The following is a 21,186-nucleotide window of genomic DNA, read 5'->3' as shown; positions in this document are numbered from 1 at the left end:
CAATTTCCACGCTGCACAGTCCGCTTCACTCAAGGGAAATCACATTTCCCTGGGAGAGCCGCAGGCAGAGCTTCACTCCCCAGCCTGGCCCACTGCCACAGGGCACAGATGTGGAGGAGCTGTCTGCCGCTCCTCCAACACTGGACCTCCTCCCCGCACCCCAAATCTCCCGAAGCTGCTTCATGGCCCGGTGGCTCAAGAGAAGGAGGAGGTTGCCCAGGAGAAGCTGCCCAGAGGAAAGGGAGACCTGTGCTGCCTGCCTCCTCCAGGGAAAGCCAGGGGCTTGGACTCTTTGTGGGGAGTGGAGTTGCCGCAGTGAGGTTAATGGATGGTGCGTGCACACACATGCTGTGCCTCAGCCCAGAGCCCCGGGGACAGGGGCCTGCCATCCAGGTAATAGTACCCATCCCAAGGTCTGTGTTGCAGAGGGTGCCAGAGAGTCAAGGCAATGAGAATAGGAAGAGGCTGCAGAAGAAGGCCTCCTGGCGTCTTCTGAGCCTACACGGGACCTCCAAACACTTCTCAAGCATGAATCCACGCCCCTGGAGATGCTAAGGTCCTTTACAGAGAGGAAAGGAATGACCGCTTGGAGCTCAGCAGAAGAGAGACAAGAGGGGAATGCGGTGGAAAAAGAGAAAGAGCAGAGAAAAGGCAGGAAGCCCTTGTGGGAGGGAGGGAGGGAGGGGCCTTTCTCCAGAATCACAGAGATGCCTGGGCTCTGATGTCAGGGGGTAATTATGGAGGAGTGAGCCGCTCCCCCAGAGAGGGAATGTTTTCTGATTCTAAAGGACTAAGAGGGAGCCAGTAGGTAGCTGAGGGAACCTGAGGCCAAGGGCAGAAGGGAATCAAAGACCCGCCTGGCGGTAGCCATGCCTCACACATCTCACAGTGGGTTCTGCTGCCTCCTGGGCCTTCTCTCCAGAACTACAGCCAAGTGCCTATAACTGGCCCAGTTACCTCTGTCCCTCCCCACGAAGGGAAGGGTGTGTGAGGCCTCTCAGAAGCGTGGCCATGCCACACTCCCATGGCCTTAAAAAGGAGTGACTATTGGGCCTCTAATCGGTCATGCTGTCAGGTCTTCTGTGGACCAGCTAACGACCTTGTTAAAGCAGCACTAAGCCTTAGTTTCCCCAAGTGCAAAATGGGACCAGCGTTGAGAATCAGAAACATTAGAGGATGTGAATACGCTTTCTATAAGACAAAACAGACCCTAGTGTATGGGGGCGGGCGGGTGCTGAAAGTTCTAAGGCTCAAGGAGAGACAGAAAGGTTGCCACAGCCCCCATCTGACAGGCTGATGGTGAGGCACAGGCCAACTGATGGTGGACACCGGAGATCTTCAGTACCTTCTTCCTGTGCCCACTCCCAAGGAAATTATCTCAAAGGATAATTACATTGATTTACACTGGGGAAAGATACATTTAGAGAAAATAAGACATCAGAAAGATGGGGGCAGATGGGAATGGAGAAACCTTGGTGAGTGGTTTCTCTCTTGGTCTTTAATTCAGCATTTGTGGACTATGGGCACTGAGCACTATTCTTTGAGCTTGAGGTGGAGTTATGCGCCTGGCACACAGTAGGCAGAAAATACGTTTCTTAGTAATAACTTGTGGCAAGATTTCTGGAGACACCAGGGAAGGTAGGGAAAGGGTTTACAGACAGCCTAGCGGAGGTGGGGGAGGGCTTTACAGACAGCCTAGGGCTGGCCTTGGTGGGGGAAATGCCAGTTTCTCTTTCCCAACCTCCTTCCTGACTTGGAGCTTGGGGCCATAGACCAGAGAGTCCATGGTAGCCCTGCCTGTGTACCTGGGGCCCATTCTCCGTGTAGCAAGGAACATAACCATTGCCTCTTTTAGTGTCTTGGGCTTGCGGCAAGCTCCTGGTGACCTGGCACCCTGATGGGGTACTGGGAAGCAGGGAGAAGTGTGGGGGTGTGTGGGAGTGGGAGTGGGGTGGGGAGCGGGTGATGGATAAGAAACGCTGTCTTTAAAGCCAAGATCGCTCTCAGGGACAGTGGAAATGCTTCTTCCAGATACAGTGGAGGAGGAGGGTGAGGAAGGTGCTCCCTGCTTTGGTAATCTCCCAGGCAAATAGGCCATCCCAAATCCTCCTGCTAACATAGGCTATTCCTCCATGGCCCACAGAAACCAGCACCCCCACCTCCCCCTGAATAGTGAGCAAGTCCTCTCAACCCACACATCTATCCCCCACCCCACCCCCAAGGTGGGACATGGCCTTTCAGCTCAGCCCCAGTGACCATTTCACACTCTCTCATCTTTGCGTCCTCTCATGCTGCAACCCGACTTCTCCCAGAACCACCCCAGCGTTGAGGTACTTTGTCTAGCCTCTCTCACCCAGCATGTAAATTAGTACGTTTTCTGAGCCCCGAAGGGGGACTCTAGTTTGACCTTGGATAGGATATCTGAATAGGTCTGGGAGAGTACTTGCTGATGTTGGGTCGTGCCATGTAATCGCCCAACATCTCTAAACTGACTTTCCTGCAGTGACCAGGCTGAGCTAGAAAAGGAAAGGAAAGTTTTGCATCAGACATATGTCAGAGCCCCCTGTCATTTGAGACAGGAGAGCGACTGCCAGGGGTACATAGTGTCTCTGAAGGAGGTTTGTTTATAAATGCAAGGATCACTGTGTAGGCTCACATAGCACACCATGGATTCATTCAAAGTGATTCTCAGTTGCAGGTTGCCTTAGGGTGCTCATGAATCCAGCGGTTCAGAGACTCGAGCAGCTTCAGTTGAAAAAGGCTTCAGATTCCTGCTGCCAAGCTTACAAATAGAGGACATCCCTGTTATTGAAAACTGAGCCTCATTCCAGACCCCCTATGTCATGGGAAGTGTCCCCTCATGACACAATGGGGCTCATCCCACCCCTGTCCCTTGATTGTTCCTGGCACCTCCTTTGGGGTAGACATGAAGAGGTAACAACCTTAACTCTCTATTTCTGTTCCCACAAGCATGGAGCCCCTGGGAGGGATAACGAATCCTCTCTTCCACCCAGCTCTATCCTGCTGTCTTCCCAGGCATCCTGCCCTCATTCCATCTGGGTCCACGGGGGGGGGGGGGGGGGTCAGATAGCTCCCCTCCCAAATGAGGGGACAAACACCTGTGAAGGGCAAAAGAAAATCGACCCTTGGAAGCCCCTGCCCGTTTTTTGTATTCCTTCTGGCATTCCTCAAGAGGACCCTTGTGGTATTGGTTGGATTTAGTGGTAGTGCTGGATTTAGGATAAGAATACCTAGTTGAATCCATGACTTCCCACTTTGGCCACATCATCCAATGTCTTTCCAAGCTCAGTTTTCTCATATGTGAGATCAGGCTAATCTAAACTTGTCTTACTCAGTGCCCCCAACACTGTGCCTGGCACCAAAGAGAAGTTTGTCTTCTTGCTTATTTCCTTCAGCTCAAAACCGCTGTTTACATGGGGCCCAGCTTGTAGTTATTTGTGGGTCTTCTCCAACTCACCCCTGACACTCTGCATTTCAGTTAACACCAACAGCGACCGCCTACAGGGACTGGCATGGCACTGTGCCACAGCCGTACTTTATGCTGGCATCTACTCAGCGGATCAACTCAAAACTTGGAATAATTGATTTACCCAGGGCTGGATATCTATTAAGGAAAAGAGGGATTGCTAAGCCAGGTCCTCTAAAATGTCCCTTCTAATCTACATCTTCAAAGTGAGTTTGTCAGTCACTTAATTCTGTGCTTAGAGGAAGTCCATCCCCAAGGTGCCGCAAAACCTGAGACCAAGAGCAATGGTTTATTGAGTCATGTGGTAATGGCGGGTTGTCTTTAAAAAAAGAAAAAAGTATCAAGGAGAAAAGCCCAACATAGTAGGGAAGCAATTCACTCAGAGGCCAAAGTCTGGGGGGTGGAAAGAGGGACGCTTGACCCAAACAGAGCTTCATTTACGGTATTTACAGTGAGGTGGTGTTGGGGGAAGGAGCTGAGGAGCCAGAGAGGGAATCTTCCTGCTGGTCTTGGGGTCTCTTCGGTGGCTGCGTGGGCTGGAGCTGCAGAAAGCACACTTGACTTGGCAGGGATGTTGAGAAGAGGATGTGATGGTCCCAGCCATCATGTCTTGCTCTGTGCTCTGTGCAGAGCCTCGCTGCCAGCACTTCCCAGGGGACAGGTTCGCTGCTGCCAAAGGGGTGACCCGCTCGCTGGTGGAGAGGCTAGGGGGTGCTTGTAGGTTCACAGCAGCAAGAAAGGGAAGGTAGGCTGACATCCCCAGAAAGTTGCTGGTTGACTTGCCCAGCAGGTGGTAGAGGCTAAAGGTGGTCACTCCTAGGATGACTGATAGGTAGAGCCCTGGCCCTGGGCTATGACTGATGGCCCAGAAAGGCTTGCTTACAATCCATGATTGCTGGGGTTGTATTGATGAAGACTGCAAGGTGGTCCTTGTACACCCTCAGCCATGTCTCCCTCTAAGTTCTTCGTGAACCCTTTTCTCTCCTTTGGTGGGTACCAGCCTGGGTACATTTCTCCTCTAATTCCATCTCTTTTGAAATGGGATGCTTCTTGTTTTTCCTGGAACTCCTGTCCCCCACAAAAGGAATCTCGGAGGACAGTCTGGCCTTCTCCAAGGTCATCCTGACTTTCACGGTTCATTAAACTGACCACACAGGGAGTGAGCCGCAGTGTTGGAATTGTGGTTATTTTTCATGTAATAAATAAAGATTCCTTTGTGTGACTCTCTGGGGCCTGTCTCAGGCCAAGTCCTCCTGTTGCCTGGTTGTCCCCACTGTCCCCATGACAACTACAGATGGTCAAAGGCCGTGGCAGAGGTGGGTGGTGCGCTTGGCCTTGTTGTAGAGCTGTAATAATATGGGGAACCTGGACACATTAAAACAACAACAACATTGCTGGTCAGAGGGGAAGTTGCACCATGACGTTCCTCCACATCTGCTGACCTTTAAGACAGCACGCGTTAATCATTTATCCCCCCCTCCCCCCGCCCATCTGATCATCAAAAATTAACTCCTCTCCAGCCTTCCCTCCTTCTCTGGCCTCACCTTTTGAGTTTCTAGCCAGAAAAATGATGGCTTCTTGCCCCCTACCCCTCATGACTGCTTTGACCTTCAACACGCTGCTTCAGGGAGCAGGCAATAGAGAACAGTTACCTGTGACACCTCAAAATCTGAGCATAGTGGGGGTCGCTGGGATGCTCTCTGACCTTGCCTAAATAATGGCGGGTCAGATCACCATCTTCTGAACACCTAGAAGAATTGTACTCCTGGCTGGTCTCAGGGGTTCTGGGCTTGAGGGACTCCCACAGAGCTCAACAGGAAGGCCCTCTTAACCCCACCAGCCTCAAAGTCTCTGCCCTTTCTGACTAAACTGAACTAGAGGTAGCTTGTAGTTGAATACATCTGGCTTGGAGTTGAACACATCTGGCTAACAGAGTACAGGTAAGTCCCCTGCGGGTCCTTTCTGGGACTGTAAGATATGACAATAAAAGAAGGGACTTTAGGGAATGGATGATACAGCCAGTTTGCCAAGGTGTCTATGAACTGGACATCCTTAAGACCACTGTTTCTCTCTGAGTCAGATTTGCTCTAACAACTGATAGGGCTGCCACTCGAGAAGGCTCTAGAAGAATTCCGTAAGGTCTTTGTGGATTTATTTCCCTCAGAATCTTCCCAAACTGTTGAGGGACCCAGAGCCAGATGTGGGTGAAAAGGCAGTCTCAAAGCTCGTTGAAACCCACTTTCCAGATTTCAACCCTGAACACTGCTCAGTTCTCAAGGCAAATACAAGGAACTGGACGGAACAAAGCTTTGGTGGTGACTCATGACTATTTTCAACCTATTTAGATGACTAATGAGCAAGATGGTATCTTGGCCTCCGCTCCCAGGAAGGAGAGCAGCTGGCAGTGTGCAGTGAACTCCTGAATAGTGTCTCCTGGCAGGACTGTAAGCCGCTGCAGGCGGGCCAGCTACTCTTGAGCTTTGCTTGAACGTAACTTTGCCCTTTTCTATCCTTGCCCTCCAAAACTTGATTCCTGAATTCTACGCAAAACAAAATTTTAACAGACACGACTGTGGAAAGAGAAATACAGAAACTGTGGAATGCTTGGCCTTCTGTTCTCTTCCCTAAACCCACCAGATACTGTGATCTGCTGCTGATTTCTTCTATGACAAACAACTGCCACCTCTCTAGACATTCCATCCAGCCTGAGGCCTCTCAGCTCTTTGGTCTAGCTTCAATTCTCCACCACAACCCTCCCCTTGCCCACCAGAGGGCCTGGACGAGCCCAGGAACTTACTCAGCAGGCTGGAGTTGGGGAAGCGCCAGGCCTCGCTGTAGGAGGAGTAGGGGGTGTGGCTGTAGGCATTGCCAGAATATTCACTTCCTGTTGGAGCACACAGGCAAGAGACCTGTGAGGTTCATGACACCACCATCATGGGGACTGTCTACACAGGTCTGTAGGGCTAGCAGGGCTGAGTCCAGAAATGAATGGCACTGGACAGGGCAAGTGAACCCACAACAGGGACAGCGGAGCTGAGAGGTCCCACAGTATGGGTCACTTTGGCCAGTTCCTTGATACTCTGCAGTCCTCCCAAGAGCCCCTGGGAGGCAGATGCCACAATCCCCACTTTCCAGACAAAGAAATCAAGACTCTCTATGATCCACAGAAACTCACACAAGTTGAAAATCTGATGCAGTGTGGAAACAGCCAAACTCTAGGAGCCAGATTCAAATTCTGCTTTTTCAGCTGCCGGGGACTCTCTACAGAAGGGACTTTCCAGAGGGGGCTGGTGGTCAAAGGGGGAATCAACTCTCGGGAAAGCTGTGACCCTGCTTTCGGCAAACGCGGGATATGAATTTACACAAGGTCTGCCAGATTACCTCATTCTGTCAGTTGATCCTTGGCTTTCCCAAAAGAATTATTCTTGTCAAAGAACTCACTGAAGAATTCCCTTACACAACAGCATTGAGGCTGAGCTGGCCACCACACCTGTCATGGGCTGTAATTTAAAGTTTGCAGAGCATGCTTTGGCAACCATGCCCCTTTCATCTCTCTCAACCATCCTGTGAGGTGTCCTCCCACACTGCCAATTTACAGAATGGGAAACCAGAGTGGAGCCCTGGTCAGTAGGCTGTCTCAGCTTCCACTCTTGACCAATGATGGACCGTGAATTTGACCTTAGAACTCTTGGTCATAAATTCCAGTTAATTCCTTCAAGCATTTACCTCATTTAACAATCCAGCCAGATTCTAGCCAATTTAATAATCAAAAAATGTTTCTGCAGTCTTTTGGAAACTCATCTGTGATTGTGAGCGAGGTGCCTTCTGTGATTTCTTGTCTCCATCTCAAACTTCGGAATGAAGGTTTGAAACTCCTCAGCCCTGGAATTGGCTGGTCTGAGGTCAAATCTCCATTTTCTAGGTCTGGGTTTGGACTTGTCACCTAATCTCTCTCTCTCTCTGAGCCTCGGTGTCCTTGCCTATCAAATGGGGCAAACTCTCGTCCCTATCTCACGGGATTTGGGTGAGGATTAGATGAGGTGTGAGTATCAAGTGCTTAGAATCATGTTCTTGATAAAAGCATAATCCAGAAATATTGGCTTCTTTTTATTTTCTCCTGAAACCGGTGCTAAAAAAAAGTTCATGGGCTGTAGAGATGGCTCAGTGGTTAAGAGCACTGGCTGCTCTTCCAGAAGACCTGGGTTCAATTCCTAGCACCCACATGGCAGCTCCTAACTGCCTGTAACTCCAGATCCAGGGGATCTGACACCTTCACACAGACCTACATACAGGCAAAATACAAATGCACATGAAATAAATTATTTTTAAAAGTTCAGTGGATTCTCATATCGGTCATGTAATAAATCTTAATGACTGGGCCGGGGCCAGCTGGTCTGCTTTCTCATCGAGGAGAGGTCATTTGTCTGAGTGGAAGCCAGAGAAGAGCCTGAGGTAGGGGAAGGTTGCTGAAACCTCTTTGTGTCTAGCAGTTCCATACCATGCCGCAGGCTCATGGTAAGAACACAGGGACTTTCTTTTGGCTAGAGACAGACCCAAGCACAGATCTGGAAGAAAATACATGTACAAGAAGGAAGCGAGGAAAGGAGGAAGAAAGAAGAAACTAAGAAAGTATCTCATCCCACCATTTACTTGGGAATGAAGAAAATTCTATGCAGAAGGCCTCAAGACTTTTTCCCAAGGCCACGATGCTAAGTGAGAGCCTGCACTCAAGACTGGCTGCCGTGATCCTCTGCCAGTGCTCCCCCCTACAGCCTCCAGTGGGAACTAAGCCTGTTCACTGCCAGTGTGCTCCAGTTCCCCTGGTTTCAGCGTTCGTTCCCCTAGCGGAGGCCAGTTCTGTTCTGGCTGTCCAGCAAGGCATCCCGTGCCCTTGCTCTGGCCTCCCAAATGCTGAACATCGCAGTCTCTAAAGGACAAGGGAGAGAGCTGAGAAACACAATGTGTCTGCCTCTCATTTTATCACCCATTCAGGCATCCACTCACTCTGCATTTCTTTATTTACTATACACTCTGCACGCCTCTTTTCCTCAGTCACTGGGAAGCTGGGATAGAGGCTGCACCTGGGTGGACAGTACACTTGGGAGTGTGACATTTCTGCGGTACATAGACACATATAATGAAATGTCACCATGCCTAGGAAAGGCCAGTTCCCTTTGTTCTTCCATTGGATGCCACTAGCCTCTGTCTCTGCCTTCATCTTCACGTTCGATTCCAATCAGGCTAATGCTGATCTAGGCAAAGTGCCTTCGAGTCAACTCCCCTGGCCTCTGAGTCCCTCACTTCCTTTGGAATCTGCCTCAGTGACCCACACTGCTTTGCAGCTTCCCTAATTCTCCTACTTACTCTCTTCCGGCCCCTTCTTTGTCAGAACTCCACATTATGTGGAAGGACCAATCCCAGCTTCATGTTAAAGCCTTCTGAGAAATCAAGCTTGGTATTTAGTTCATCATCTCAACTGTTACGGCCTCTGGACCCTTGCATTTCCTCCACACCACTGCCTCTCCTGCTTTCCCATGGGTTGACTCACCACCACCATCCATGAAGCTTCCTGACCCCAGTCTATAAGGCCCCTGGCCCATGGTTGCTGCCTCTGTTTCTCACCTCTGTAGTCAATTTGCTGGCAGGTTTTGTTCTATTTATCATCAAAACATATTGTGTCTCTCTTATCCTTCAGGCCTACTTTCCTAGCTAAAGCAACTAGTTGTCTCTTACAAAAACTAGAGCAATGATGCCCTAACTTGTCTCTGTGTCTACAATCTACTTCTTCAAGCATCTGAACAGTGTTCTAAACCACGGCCCTGCTGCCGCCCATTCCTCCCCAATCTGTGGGGCCTTCTCTGGGTGCTCACCACTCTCCAACACGCTCACCTTCTTTCGGTACACTGTCGTGCTAAATTAGCTTTTCCTGCCTCAGGGCCTTTGCACTTGATCTTCTTTCGGGCTAGGGATGGATAGCCTCAGTTTATCACTTGGCTAACCACTTTGAAAATCTTTTCAGAAAGGCCTTCCTGTCTATTCAATCTAAAGTAGTTATCTGCTCTCCCTGTGGCTCTTCATTGCATCATCACATTTTATTGCCTTTACATGGTTATCTTCATGTGATATTATGCTTATTCATTCATTGACTTGCTCGCTGCCTGTTCTTGTCCATTGTCACAAATAGAGGGGCACGCTTTGTGCATTTCTGCAGGCCCAGTAGATCTTCACTAGCATTTATTAACTGAAAAAGTGATATGTGGGTAATAGAAGTATTAGTAATGAGAGAATGGATGCTGGGAGGATGGCTGGAAAGGGGGATAGGTAAAAGTATGGATACATGGGAAGAAAGAAGAAATTGGATGGATGGATGGATGGATGGATGGATGGATGGATGGATGGATGGATGAATGGATGGATGGATGGATGGGCTGATGGGTAGAATGAAGCATGGAATGATGTGTGTGTATATAAAGATAGATGAATAAGAACAAGCAGATGGACGGAGAGAAAAAAAGGTAGCTGAATGAAAAGAGAAAATGGAAGGAAAGGAGAAAGCAAGGACAGATGTCAGGATGAATCCAACTAGCTAATGTGCTGGGTCTGTTTTCTAACTGATCTGAACGCCATTAACTGTAGGGTCAGCCCATAGCTTGTGTCTTTATTCATGGTATGATGGGATACAATGTGGGAAAATGGAAAGAGGCACAGATGTTAAATCACTAGACCTGTGTTTGAACAACTCAGTCACTTGTATCATCCCTGAGCATACCATTTGGCTCTTATAGACCTTAGTTTCCCTAGCTATAAAACTGGGTTCTACCAGCCACTCAGATTTATTGTAAGGATAAAAGAGAAATAAAGCTATGCATATCAATGGCCAGGTATGCAGAAATGTATAATAAATTACCACTTATTCCTTTGCAAAACTTATCAAAGAATGTAGCTGACATGCCTTATTTGAAGCCCTTATTATGTGTCTTACGTGTATGCAGTAGATTCTTAATGAGTTAAGTGACTTTAATGGAAAGAAACCCTATTCAGTCAACTGAGAGATCATAGGCTAAGAGATGGATGTGGTGTTATTTTCTATGAAAGACACTCCTTCAGGAGTCATTTGCACAAGAGTGCTCTTAGGAAGCAGGTGATTCATTTTAATGGCATTGCATTTCCTGAAAACTAATGTGGACACAGCTTACAGGAAACCCAACCACTGTGTATGGTGAGACCCTTCCCTTTTACGATTCACTTACAGTCTGTGTGGCGGGTGTGGTGACGCACATGTACGTGTCACACACACACATGCACACTGTACATGTATACTTCTGTGTGAGAGTATTTCTTCACAGCACTCACTCTAGGAGAGGTCTTCCAAGAAGCAGCCATTCCCCTGTCTTCCAGCTACCTCCCACGTCACACTCTGGCCACAGGAACCCCTTGCCCTGGACCCCTGGACCTGCCCCCAAGAATCATTCATAATTGGGGGGGGGGGTCTTGCTTTACGTTGCTTCCTTCTCCTCGAAGCAGACAGCAGGGGAAGTGGAGGGCTTGTAGAGGGGAGGTGCAGGGAGCAGACCGGAGCCTCGGATTTTGATTGAGAGGCCCCATTATCCACACTCTTAAAAAAATAACCGAATCTTTTCCTTTTTTATCTTGACCAATCTCATTTCACGCTCCACAAGAGGGAGGGAGGGAGGGAGAGAGGGAGTCCGGGGCCAGGAGGGAGAGAGGAGTCAGAATTCTGTATTTTCAACGCTGCATTAACCACATCGCCACGGTAACCGGGCTGCAACAAGTGCCAGCTCAGCAGGTTCCCAGGGAGCAAAGCCTCCTCCCCTTGCTCCCTCCCCTTTCTCTGCCGAAGAGAACTCAGCCCACCTGCCTGTGCACAGGGTGCCCAGAGTGGGTGGGTGGCTGGCAAAGATTAACCCCTACCAGAGGGAAGCAAGCTTGGTGGAAGGGGGCCAAGTTTTTAGGGTCAGAGCCAGGGTTGGCAGAGGGTTGGTATTGAGGGGTCACACATGGCCCTGAATTCAGAGCCCTTCTCAAAAGCTTCAGGCCCTTATACCTCTATGGGCAGTGGAAATGGTTCCATCCTAACCACTCATCCATCCCAGGAGCTTTCCCACACGGCTCCTAAAAGACTGGGACTTTCCCAAAGAAATTGCCATTGCCTTATTCATTTGTCCAGACCCTGACATTCTGGGTCATTGGATGGATGACTGGCAGACAATACACCAAATGGACTGTCAAGTAAAATTCCAGGACATTCCAAAGGAGTGTGAAGGACTCTACCCCTAGTGAAGGATACTCTATGGTATCCTAAGAGTTGGTAGGACCTGGGCCCTACTCATTGTTGAGTGAGTGTGTAATGCAAAGGAAGATGTATTTCACTCATTTCATCATCATCATTATGTTCATTATCCATTATCTTCACCATAATTATCATCATCATCATCACCACCATCATCATCGTCATCATCATTCAAATTCAGATTTTATGGAAGAGGTAAACTGAGATTCATCTGATTTGATTTAAACCACAGGAGACCAGGGGTTAGGCTCATGTTTGTCTCATGGTGTCTGTTGCACACTCTTCCATTTTAATGCAGGAGAAGAGGAGGAAGCAGAGGATGTGCTTGGATGTGAACATAGAGGTCTGTCTATGTGGGAGGTCTGGGAGAAGAATGCCAAACGGAGAGGAGTCAGGGAGCCAAGATGGCCCTGGGGAGCTCCTCTAGGTGTTTCTATGAAGGTACCCCTTTGGCCCACCCTTCAGTGTCCCTTGGGAAGCCTATGAGTGCGACACAGCCTATCTCTGTCACCTACTGTCCCCCTGTTTCTTTCTCCAGCACTTCCCTTTGGCAATGCTTCCGCCCGGCCCCTCCCCCCTTACCTGCCACCATGCCTGCGATAGCAGAAGAGGCATAGCTGCCCTGCCCACTGGTGGGGATGTGGGGTGGGTATCCAGGCAGCGTGGGCCCCACCATCTCTCGCCCTGGTAAAAGACACCAAAGAGTCATTAGTTGGTGCATGGGTGGCTCCTGTGCTCACCATCCCACCCTGCTGAGGCTCAGGAAGTCTCTCCTCAGCCAACACTGCTGGAGACACAGCCGTTCTCCAAACCCACCTCCTCTCTCCTCCGAGCCCACGTTTTTGTTTTCTCTAGAGGACAGAGGCTCACCAAGCAAGGGGCTCTTACAACTGCAGTCCTCCTTTGTGCTTTAGTTTCACAATTTTTTTCCCACAAAAATGTCAAGTTATTGGGTGCCAGGGGTGGCGTCTTCTTAGTCTTTAGCTCCCTGCCCAGCATAGCAGTTGGCACCAATGGACTAAATAAATACGTGAGAGGCCGCTAGACTCGGGGACTCACTTTTCATCTGACTTTCAAAAGAATGACAAAGCCAGGTCTTGTGAAATAAAGGTAGATGGATCCATCACTGTCCCTTGGGGGATATAGGGCAGACATTGCTAATCAACCACACAGGAAGCTCCTACTGGTTGGCCTGGACTTCCAGGAAGATATAATTAATCAGGATAGCAAGGGACAAGAAACACGTTGACTATTCCTGACATAAAAGGAAACATCACTGAGAGATTGTTGACTTTCCCACATGATCATAAGTGGCATTCTTATCAATTGTACTTCTTTAAAAAGCCATTTTCAGTAGGTCTCATCCCTAATCTATATCTGCCTATCTGTAATTTGTGTCATGCCTACATCCTGGGGACACCAGGGCACTCCCGTGAAACCCCATCTCCCTGGATCTGTCTTCTTTCACAGCAGGAAATGAAAGCTTCCCTTCTGGGAGACCTCACCTGGCCTGCTGATGTCCTCCCCTTCTCCCCCTGCCCAACAACCAGAATCCTTCCACTGCTCGCCCTTCATCACTCCTGCTCTGTGGGACAGAATAGAATCTGCACATCCCGGTTTTCTGACGTCTGTTCATGTGATGACCACTGACTCGGTATATTTATTAACAATGGGCATTCCACTCTTAAAAAGTTCCATTGTGAATAATGGATTATTTGGGCTAACTAGTTCTTAGTGATGCTTGTAGAATTCCATCTCAGTGACATTGACATTATTGGCTGGTAAATTCTTTGTTCTGCAGCTGTCCTGTGCATTAAAGGGTACTGAGCAGACAGAGTCCCTGGCCTCTGCCCACCAAATTCCAGTACACCAATGAGACAACCCAAAGTATCTCCAGACATTGCTATATGTCCCCAGTGTGGAGGAAGCAGGGGATAAAGTCACTCCTGGTAGAGAAACCATTGTGTTGGATGACAGCCATTCGGCCCAAATGCTTTCTGCCACCTTCCTGAGGGGCTGCCTGTGAGCCCCTGTCAACCAACTCACCAGACCTTCTTCTCTATGTCACAGATTGTCCCCTCTTCCCACATGCCCTCCCAGATCCTTCATACCTAAACTTCTTGAAAGGGTACCTAGTTAATGATGACGTACGGGAAGGTATGTACCATGAAACCCTGTGAATTGTCAGCCCCACAGTGACTAACTTTCTTACCCATGAGGACAAATCTTTCATTCAACAAGTACTTATTGAGAAAGTTCTAAGGGCTAGGCACTTAGGGACTTAGGAGAGAGAGAGAGAGAGAGAGAGAGAGAGAGAGAGAGAGAGAGAGAGAGAGAGAGAGAGAAGGGGGGGAACTGAAGAGCAAAGCTTGGCACTAAGCCAGGATTAAAGGGCTAGGGGACCCATCCTGCTTTCATGACTTTCTGTTTGCCCTTAGAGTAGGCACTCTGACTCTAAGCCTCTTTCTTCATATGCAAAATGGAGGTGGTGATGAATGTGAGTGGCCTTATACAAACTAGTCCTACAACTCTGAAGTTTAGCAGTATAATTCGACCTGTTGCCTCATGTTCTAGGTAGACACTGATTAGTGCAATGGACACATTCTAAAAAATGCTCATATCAATGAAGTTCTTGCAGAAAAACATCCTGTCAGAAATAGGTTGTTAGTATTCGTTATTTAAAATAGGTTGTTAGTATTCGTTATTTAAAATAGCATTAGGATTTTTAGACACCCAGACACCGGTTTCAAATTGACCCGTCTACTAAGTATCTAGCTCTGATTGGTACTGGACTAAGCAGGCGGTTTCTGTTCACCTGACATAGGGACATCAGAACAAAGGAAGGGCTGGGAATGCTGGGAAAGAAAAGGGAAATGTGACATATTTAGAATGAGGATGAAGAATAACCAGAAGATTTACCCAAAATAAACTTTGAATTTCACGAGGAGGAGTCAGCGATGTGACGCCATTGCTGGGGACAACGGCTGGGAAAGGGTGATAGCAGGAAGGGGAGCAGGGTGATGGGCAGCTGGGTGACATATTAGACAGAGATGGGGGACAGACTGGCGGCATACCTTTACTTTTCTTCTTTCTTACCTACTAGAGAGACAGAGGAAGCAAGAAAGGGGGGAGGAAGAGAGGGAGGGAAGGGAAGGGAGAGAGAGAGGCAGAGGGAGGAGGGAAAGATGGTGAGGGGGAGGGAGATAGGGAGAGAGAGAGAGAGATTGATTTTGAAACTGAGACTGAATACTAGATCCAGACAAGACTATGAACAAAATACTTAATTTCTCCAAACCAAAATCTTCCTATCTGCCACACCAGGACGTGATTCAGAGAAGAGCTTGTAACTGGGGTTCGCCTTACTTCCTGGTTGGTGGGACTTCTTTGCACACTGTGTGGAGGATTTTGAGTCAGGGTCCATGTCTCCCATGAATTAAGATTAGTTTAGGCTCTCTGGTCATCTCTTTGCTCATGCTAGTTTGCTGTTCCCTGAGCCCTTTCTGGTTCTGGTAGCCTGTGGCCATGCCTCCTGCCCTCTTGGCCATTTTCTGTCACCTGAACAGCTTCTTCTTCTAGGCTGAGCTCCTGGGTGCATACCTCAGACCACAATTCAACCCATGATCTCTATCAGTGGGGCTCACCCCGTAAATACCAGTTCTTGCAAAAGAATTCATTGGTCTCTGTCCCTCTATTCAGGGATTTTAATCTTCATTTCTCCTCAGTTACCTAATTTTCTCTCAGCAAGAAAGATTTCTGAATCAATGGCCCAAACAGACCGCTGAAGACTTCCCCTAATAAAACCTGGCCCTCCTGGAAAGACAAATAAATTTTTTTCTAGGACACCACCATACCCAAACTGTCTTAACAGTGCTACAAAACTCTCTGCTTTAATTTCTTTTATCTAAAAAAGGTGTATTTGTTTACACATTTTATGTGTATGGGCTTTTCATCTATATGTGCAGCCTCACACCAGAAGAGCGAATAGGATCCCATGGGACTGCAGTTATAGATGGTTGTGAGCCACCATGTGGGTGTCAGAAATTGAACTCAGGACCTCTGGAAGAGCAGCCAGTGCTCATAAGTGCTGAGCCATCTCTCCAGCCTCTCTGCTTTGATTTCTTTCTTTCTTTCTTTTTTTTTTTTTGGTTTTTCGAGACAGGGTTTCTCTGTGTAGCTTTGCGCCTTTCCTGGAACTCACTTGGTAGTCCAGGCTGGCCTCGAACTCACAGAGATCCTCCTGGCTCTGCCTCCCAAGTGCTGGGATTAAAGGCATGCGCCACCACCGCCCGGCCTGCTTTGATTTCTTAAAGAACAAGATTTTGGAGTGTGGGAGTGTAGCTCAGTAGCAGGGTAGTTGTTATTAATGTAATAATAATTTTATATTAATAATAATATTGTATTTTATAATAATAATTTAAGTGGCTTGAATTTAATGCCCAGTATTGGAGAAAACAAAACGAAACGAAAACAACCAAGTCTTTCAGAGTCAAGCATCTTGAACCAGGCCAAGTATGGTGACACCCGGGAAGCAGAGGCAAGCAAGATCTCTGTGAGTTCCAGGGCAGCCTGGTCTATAGTGAGTTCCAGGACCACCAGAGCTACACAGAGAGACCCTGTCCCGAAACAAGAAATAAAACAACAACAACAGAAGCTGCCAGCTAGAGATGGGCACACCCTCTGCTCAGACATACCCTCCTACCCATTCTGTTTTGAAGGCTCTTCCCTAAAAATTTCTCCTTGCTGACTAATCCCATCTCCTGTGCTCTCCGGTAGACTTCCAATGGGGGCCTCTTTTAAAAATGTTGACATAGGCATCAGCATAGGTTGGCTGGCTACTAAGTGGGGTTGTCTAGGAACATTCTGGTATCCCAGAATTCTTGGTAAATATTCTAATTAGAGGTAGAGAGCGGGAACAGAAAGCCATTAGCCCGAGGAAGGAATCCAGAGGGTAGAGGTGATTTTAGACTATTTCATTGGACCCTTTGATGTCTGCCCTCTGTGTGACCCCTTTTCAATGCCTTATCTTGTTCTGAGAGCAAGGAGAATTTATGGCAACCCAGAAATCTCTTTGGCAGGACTAAATATAATTTGTACAAAAGAATGGAGGAGGACACTGGGCTCCTTGATGATAAAAACCTAGCTGCAGCTTTCCCATCAGCTGAGCCGTAGCCAGCCTTAGAACAGCAAGGACAAGGATGTCCTTGATGTCACTGTCGTGGCCAGTGGGTTGGAATCCAACAGGCGGCTGGCTGGGTGGGTAGGGGTGGTATTCTAACGGGAACTAGCAGGAACTGTACGCAAATCTCATTATTTCCCAAGTCCTAATGCTACCTATTTCTTGGCTGACTAGAAAAAAAGCCGAGGTTCAGAGAGCAGTCATTCTGGAGACAACACTCCCAGAACCCTCTGGCTAAGAGAATCGCTCAGGGAGAAAAAGTCTGCCAAGCAGGTAAAGAGTTTCAGCAGGTAGCCCGGGCTTCTTAGGCAGGGCCACACAGAGGAAGGTCCTAGGAAGATCCATGCAGGATTGAGCCGGGCTAATTTCAGAATGAGAACTCCTGACTCTCCCTTCTATCCTCCTTTCTTGCAGACCATCCCAGGAGTGATCTGCTCTGTCTCCTCCTCTTTCTCTCAGATTTAGCTCTTTCCCTGGTTGGAAGGTTATAGTTCTCAGGCTCCTAAGTTCATTCCATGTCTAACATTCCTCCATCCTCCTACATTCTCTGGACCCCATGAGAACTCAGCCAAGTGATGGGTATTTAGGTCCAATTTTGGCCATGCCTCTGGTGGGAAGTCTCTGCGGTCTGCACTGATCCCCTGAACTCAGCTTAAACACTAGCCATCATCTGCCTTGTTCCTAAGCGGAAGATCTGGGCGTGGCTCTCTGAACTCTAGTCTTCTCTTGCTTCTTGCTCTTGGCTCCCTGGACCCCAGATCCCACAAGCCTGGACACTTGGCGCTCTTCTTAGGGCCTTTGCCGCTACACCAGATTTTAACATGTGGCCAGCCACCCAGGAATGATCAGATCTAGGCCTGGCTGTGGGGGTCAACCTGGCTGGGAATCTGCTAAACTACGTATTTGGTTACCTAATGCCTGGGTGACCTCCTGGTATCTGTCATCAGCTGCTTTAGCCCGCAGAGTGGATGACCTCCTAGTCCTGCAGCTGTCTTGGAGAGTGGGCATGGCCACTAAATTAACAGACAATAGAAGCAGGAAGTATCAGCCCTGATCATACATGTTGACAGGGATACTTCCAACTTTAAAAGGATGGGAGAAAGTGTGGGGCTTCAGGGCAAAGGAGTTCGCCCTAGGCCTTTCTAACTATAAGATAGCCTGTGTCCCAGGGCAGTAGTTGCACGTCCTTAATCCCAGCACTCAGGAGGCAGAGGCAGGTGAATCTCTGAGTTCGAGACCAGCCTGGCCTACACAGTGAGTTCCAGAATAGCCAGAGCTACACAGAGAAACTCTGTCTTGAAGAAAGAAAGAAAGAAAGAAAGAAAGAAAGAAAGAAAGAAAGAAAGAAAGAAAGAAAGAAAGAAAGAAAGAAAGAAAGAAAGAAAGAGGGAGGGAGGGAGGGAGGGAGGGAGGGAGGGAGGGAGGGAGGGAGGGAGGGAGGGAGGAAGGAAGGAAGGAAGGGAGAGAAGGAAAAAAGGAAGGAAGAAAAGAAAGAAAGAAAGAAAGAAAGAAAGAAAGAAAGAAAGAAAGAAAGAAAGAAAGAAAGAAAGAAGCCATAGCCTGTCTGTGACGATTTGTCTATACTTCAGCTACTGTCTGTCCTTCTCTCTCAGCCAAGTCTCTGCAGCTCACTCAGTAATGGAAGAATTGTCCTGGATCATGTGCCCTTCACCCTCAGCCATATCCCTTACTGCTTCCCGGCCTCCCATTCCCATGAGACAGAAAAGTGTGCCCTGCCATGCAGCCTCTGTGCTCCACGGTAGACACAGGCCGTTTCTTTTTCTCTTCCATCTCCCATTCCATGTTCTCTGGCTGACATAATTTCACCCAGCTCACAGGTTTATGCCCTTTAATCACTTGTCTGCCATCGCTGCTGACTTGACCCTCTCGAAATTTCCAACTCCAAGTCAACACTCTTTTCCTTTCTTCAGACTCTTAACCACCACCTCTCCACCCTCACATTGTTCATGTCCATCACAAGGGTGCTTGGATGCACGGGGAAGGGAAAAAAAATATCAGTTGTCAGACAGATAGAAAATGCTGCTGTCAGCAAATGTTTACAAAATGCTGGGCTGGGGCCACAGGGCCTTTAGAACCTCTGAGCCAGTGGGAACCAAAGACGCTGCTGTGACTTCTCAAGCCCGAGGGCCTCTGGGGACAGCACTCCTACTTCAGATGGAGCTACTCTGCTCTGGTTGGGACAGCTGGCTTTGGCGAAGGCTTTCATTTTAAGATGCAAGAGAGGTCTAGAATATGAGGAAACTACTGGTCCAGATGGCCTAGACGGTCCAACTGTGGGCTGTCTCTGTGCCCACCGAGTCTCCCTGTCTCACTCATCTCTGCTTTAACCTCTCAAGGTGATAGGGCTGGGGACCAGGAGACAGGGAGGGATGCCGTCTGTCATTAACTGTCCAGACTCAAATGGAGAAACTCTCTTCACACAGGAGACTTCCAGTGCTCAGCTGGAAACGAGCTGGCTTCCTTCCTTGGTTCTGGGACCTCCCAGGGCCCCTGTTTTAATAGTCAGTCAGATGTCTGAAGCAGTGAAGGTGTCTCTGCCTGTACCCAAACCAAACTTTGAGTCCTTCAGACACTGCTCAGGTCCTGACTGGTTGGGAGACTGTCCTGTTTGGAAGATCCAGTTGAGATTAGACTTATGGGTGGTCAGCCCTGTCCTGACTGGTTGGGAGACTGTCCTGTTTGGAAGATCCAGTTGAGATTAGATATATAGGCAGTCAGCCCTTGCCCTGTTCCCATCTGGAGACTGTAGCTAGGTCCTCTTCCTCTTGGACTGTTTCCTTTCCGGGATACAGAGGTTTGCTCCGGATGTCCCTAACCTACTTCATTCAGGCTTTAAGCCAGAACAAGATCCTCAGCACTCCAGCTGTGAGGTTGTGCAGTCACCACGGTTAAGGCAATGAGAGATGCTCAGGTGCCCTTTACCGATGCTGCCCTCCCCTGGGCGGGAACATGGCCACAAACGGTGACTCAACATTCCTTTTCAGGAAGTTGATCCAGAAATTGACTCAAGAGGCTTTCCCCCTCCACATTTTGTCTTTGTTTCTTTTGGAACCTATTTTTTTTTTTTTTTAAGTTTACATTCTACAGCACCTGGCTCCTTTGTATGGGTCCCCATTTCCCTATTTGAAGTGATGTATCCCACTTGATGGCACCCCCAAAATGGCTGTTTTTGATTCCTGGCTTCTCCCACAGGGAAAGAACCATGTGCTGAGTAAATTAGTGGTGGTGGTGGTGGTGGTGGGCTGGATTTGGGCTAAAGATGGGACTAGCCTCAGACCAGAGGACTTTGGGATGGCCTTGGTGACCTCCCTCCCACCCCACGACACTACAGAGCCCAGGACCTCCCTGTCGTACCTGAGAGGAGGGCCTGGCCCGTGAACTGCCCGTACACGGAGGCAGCATGGGGAAAGGCATTGAAGGGTGGGACCGAGGCACCTGCTGGGCCCCCAGAGCCGACTTGCTGCAGATCCAAAAAGGCGGAGCTAGATAAAGAGGAAGGGGTGGAGCTAGAACTGGAGAGCTCTGGGGTTTCCTGCTTTATGGCGAAGGGTGAATGAGGATCTGCCGGAGGGAGGGAGACAACAAGGAGAGAGGGGTGTGAGATGATGGGGTGGGAACATGCACAAAACAAGCCATGAGATGGGGCAAGGGTGTGGGGACAGGCAGGCCTGGCTGCTGTAGGAGGAGTCTAGGATGGGGAGCCGCGGCTACCGTGTTCCTCAAATGGAATGAGATGGGGGGAGGGCGGGGAGGGGGCTGGAGGCGCTACCTCCCTACTGTGCCTTCTGCCAGTGTAGATGGATGGGGAGACTGAAGTATGTGTGTGCTGAGCCTCTCCCTGCAAGAGGGAGTGAGGAGATCCGGGGCGGGGCCAAAGACGGAAGGCACCACCCATTTTCCACTTTTCCTTTCCAGGCCAGCGCCCCAAACACCTTCCTCCTGCCAGCCAGACACTTCTGCCTTCCCCTGCTCCAAGCCCATCCTGACCCTCACAGTAGGGGCCAGATGGCTCAGGAGCCTCTGGGCATCCTACCTGCCACCACCGGGTAGGTCTGATGAGTCGAGAGGTTGCGTCCCAGGGGTGTGTTGGAAGGTGTCAGGGTAGCCTTCCCATCATCCAGGGCACTGTTGAGTAAGGGCAGTGGATACAGCCCCTGGAGAACAAAGAGAAGTCAGCAGGGGGGAGCAAGG

General features: G+C 49.0%; 1 protein-coding gene across 4 annotated transcripts in view; it reads right to left on the bottom strand.

The window, feature by feature from the left end:
• Nucleotides 1–3,757: 3,757 nt before the first annotated feature.
• The window catches only part of Pax8 (paired box 8), a 59,571-nt gene continuing 42,142 nt past the window's right edge, over nt 3,758–21,186 (bottom strand). For 2 of the 4 annotated variants that reach the window (XM_015999554.3, XM_006981073.4), the window contains exons 8-12: nt 21,029–21,149; nt 20,350–20,556; nt 12,381–12,482; nt 6,285–6,371; nt 3,758–4,852 (exon numbers count right to left, since the gene is read on the bottom strand). In XM_015999554.3, the coding sequence (XP_015855040.1) occupies nt 4,776–4,852; nt 6,285–6,371; nt 12,381–12,482; nt 20,350–20,556; nt 21,029–21,149 (594 nt within the window). In that variant the 3' untranslated portion in view covers nt 3,758–4,775. The remainder of the gene's footprint in view (nt 4,853–6,284; nt 6,372–12,380; nt 12,483–20,349; nt 20,557–21,028; nt 21,150–21,186) is intronic. The other 2 variants (XM_015999556.3, XM_015999555.3) reach the window with 2 other exon arrangements.

This window comes from Peromyscus maniculatus, chromosome 4 (genome assembly GCF_049852395.1).
Source record: "Peromyscus maniculatus bairdii isolate BWxNUB_F1_BW_parent chromosome 4, HU_Pman_BW_mat_3.1, whole genome shotgun sequence".
Lineage (NCBI taxonomy): Eukaryota > Metazoa > Chordata > Mammalia > Rodentia > Cricetidae > Peromyscus > Peromyscus maniculatus.
Note: the sequence above shows the minus strand (reverse complement) of the source record. Positions and strands in the feature narration are given on the sequence as shown.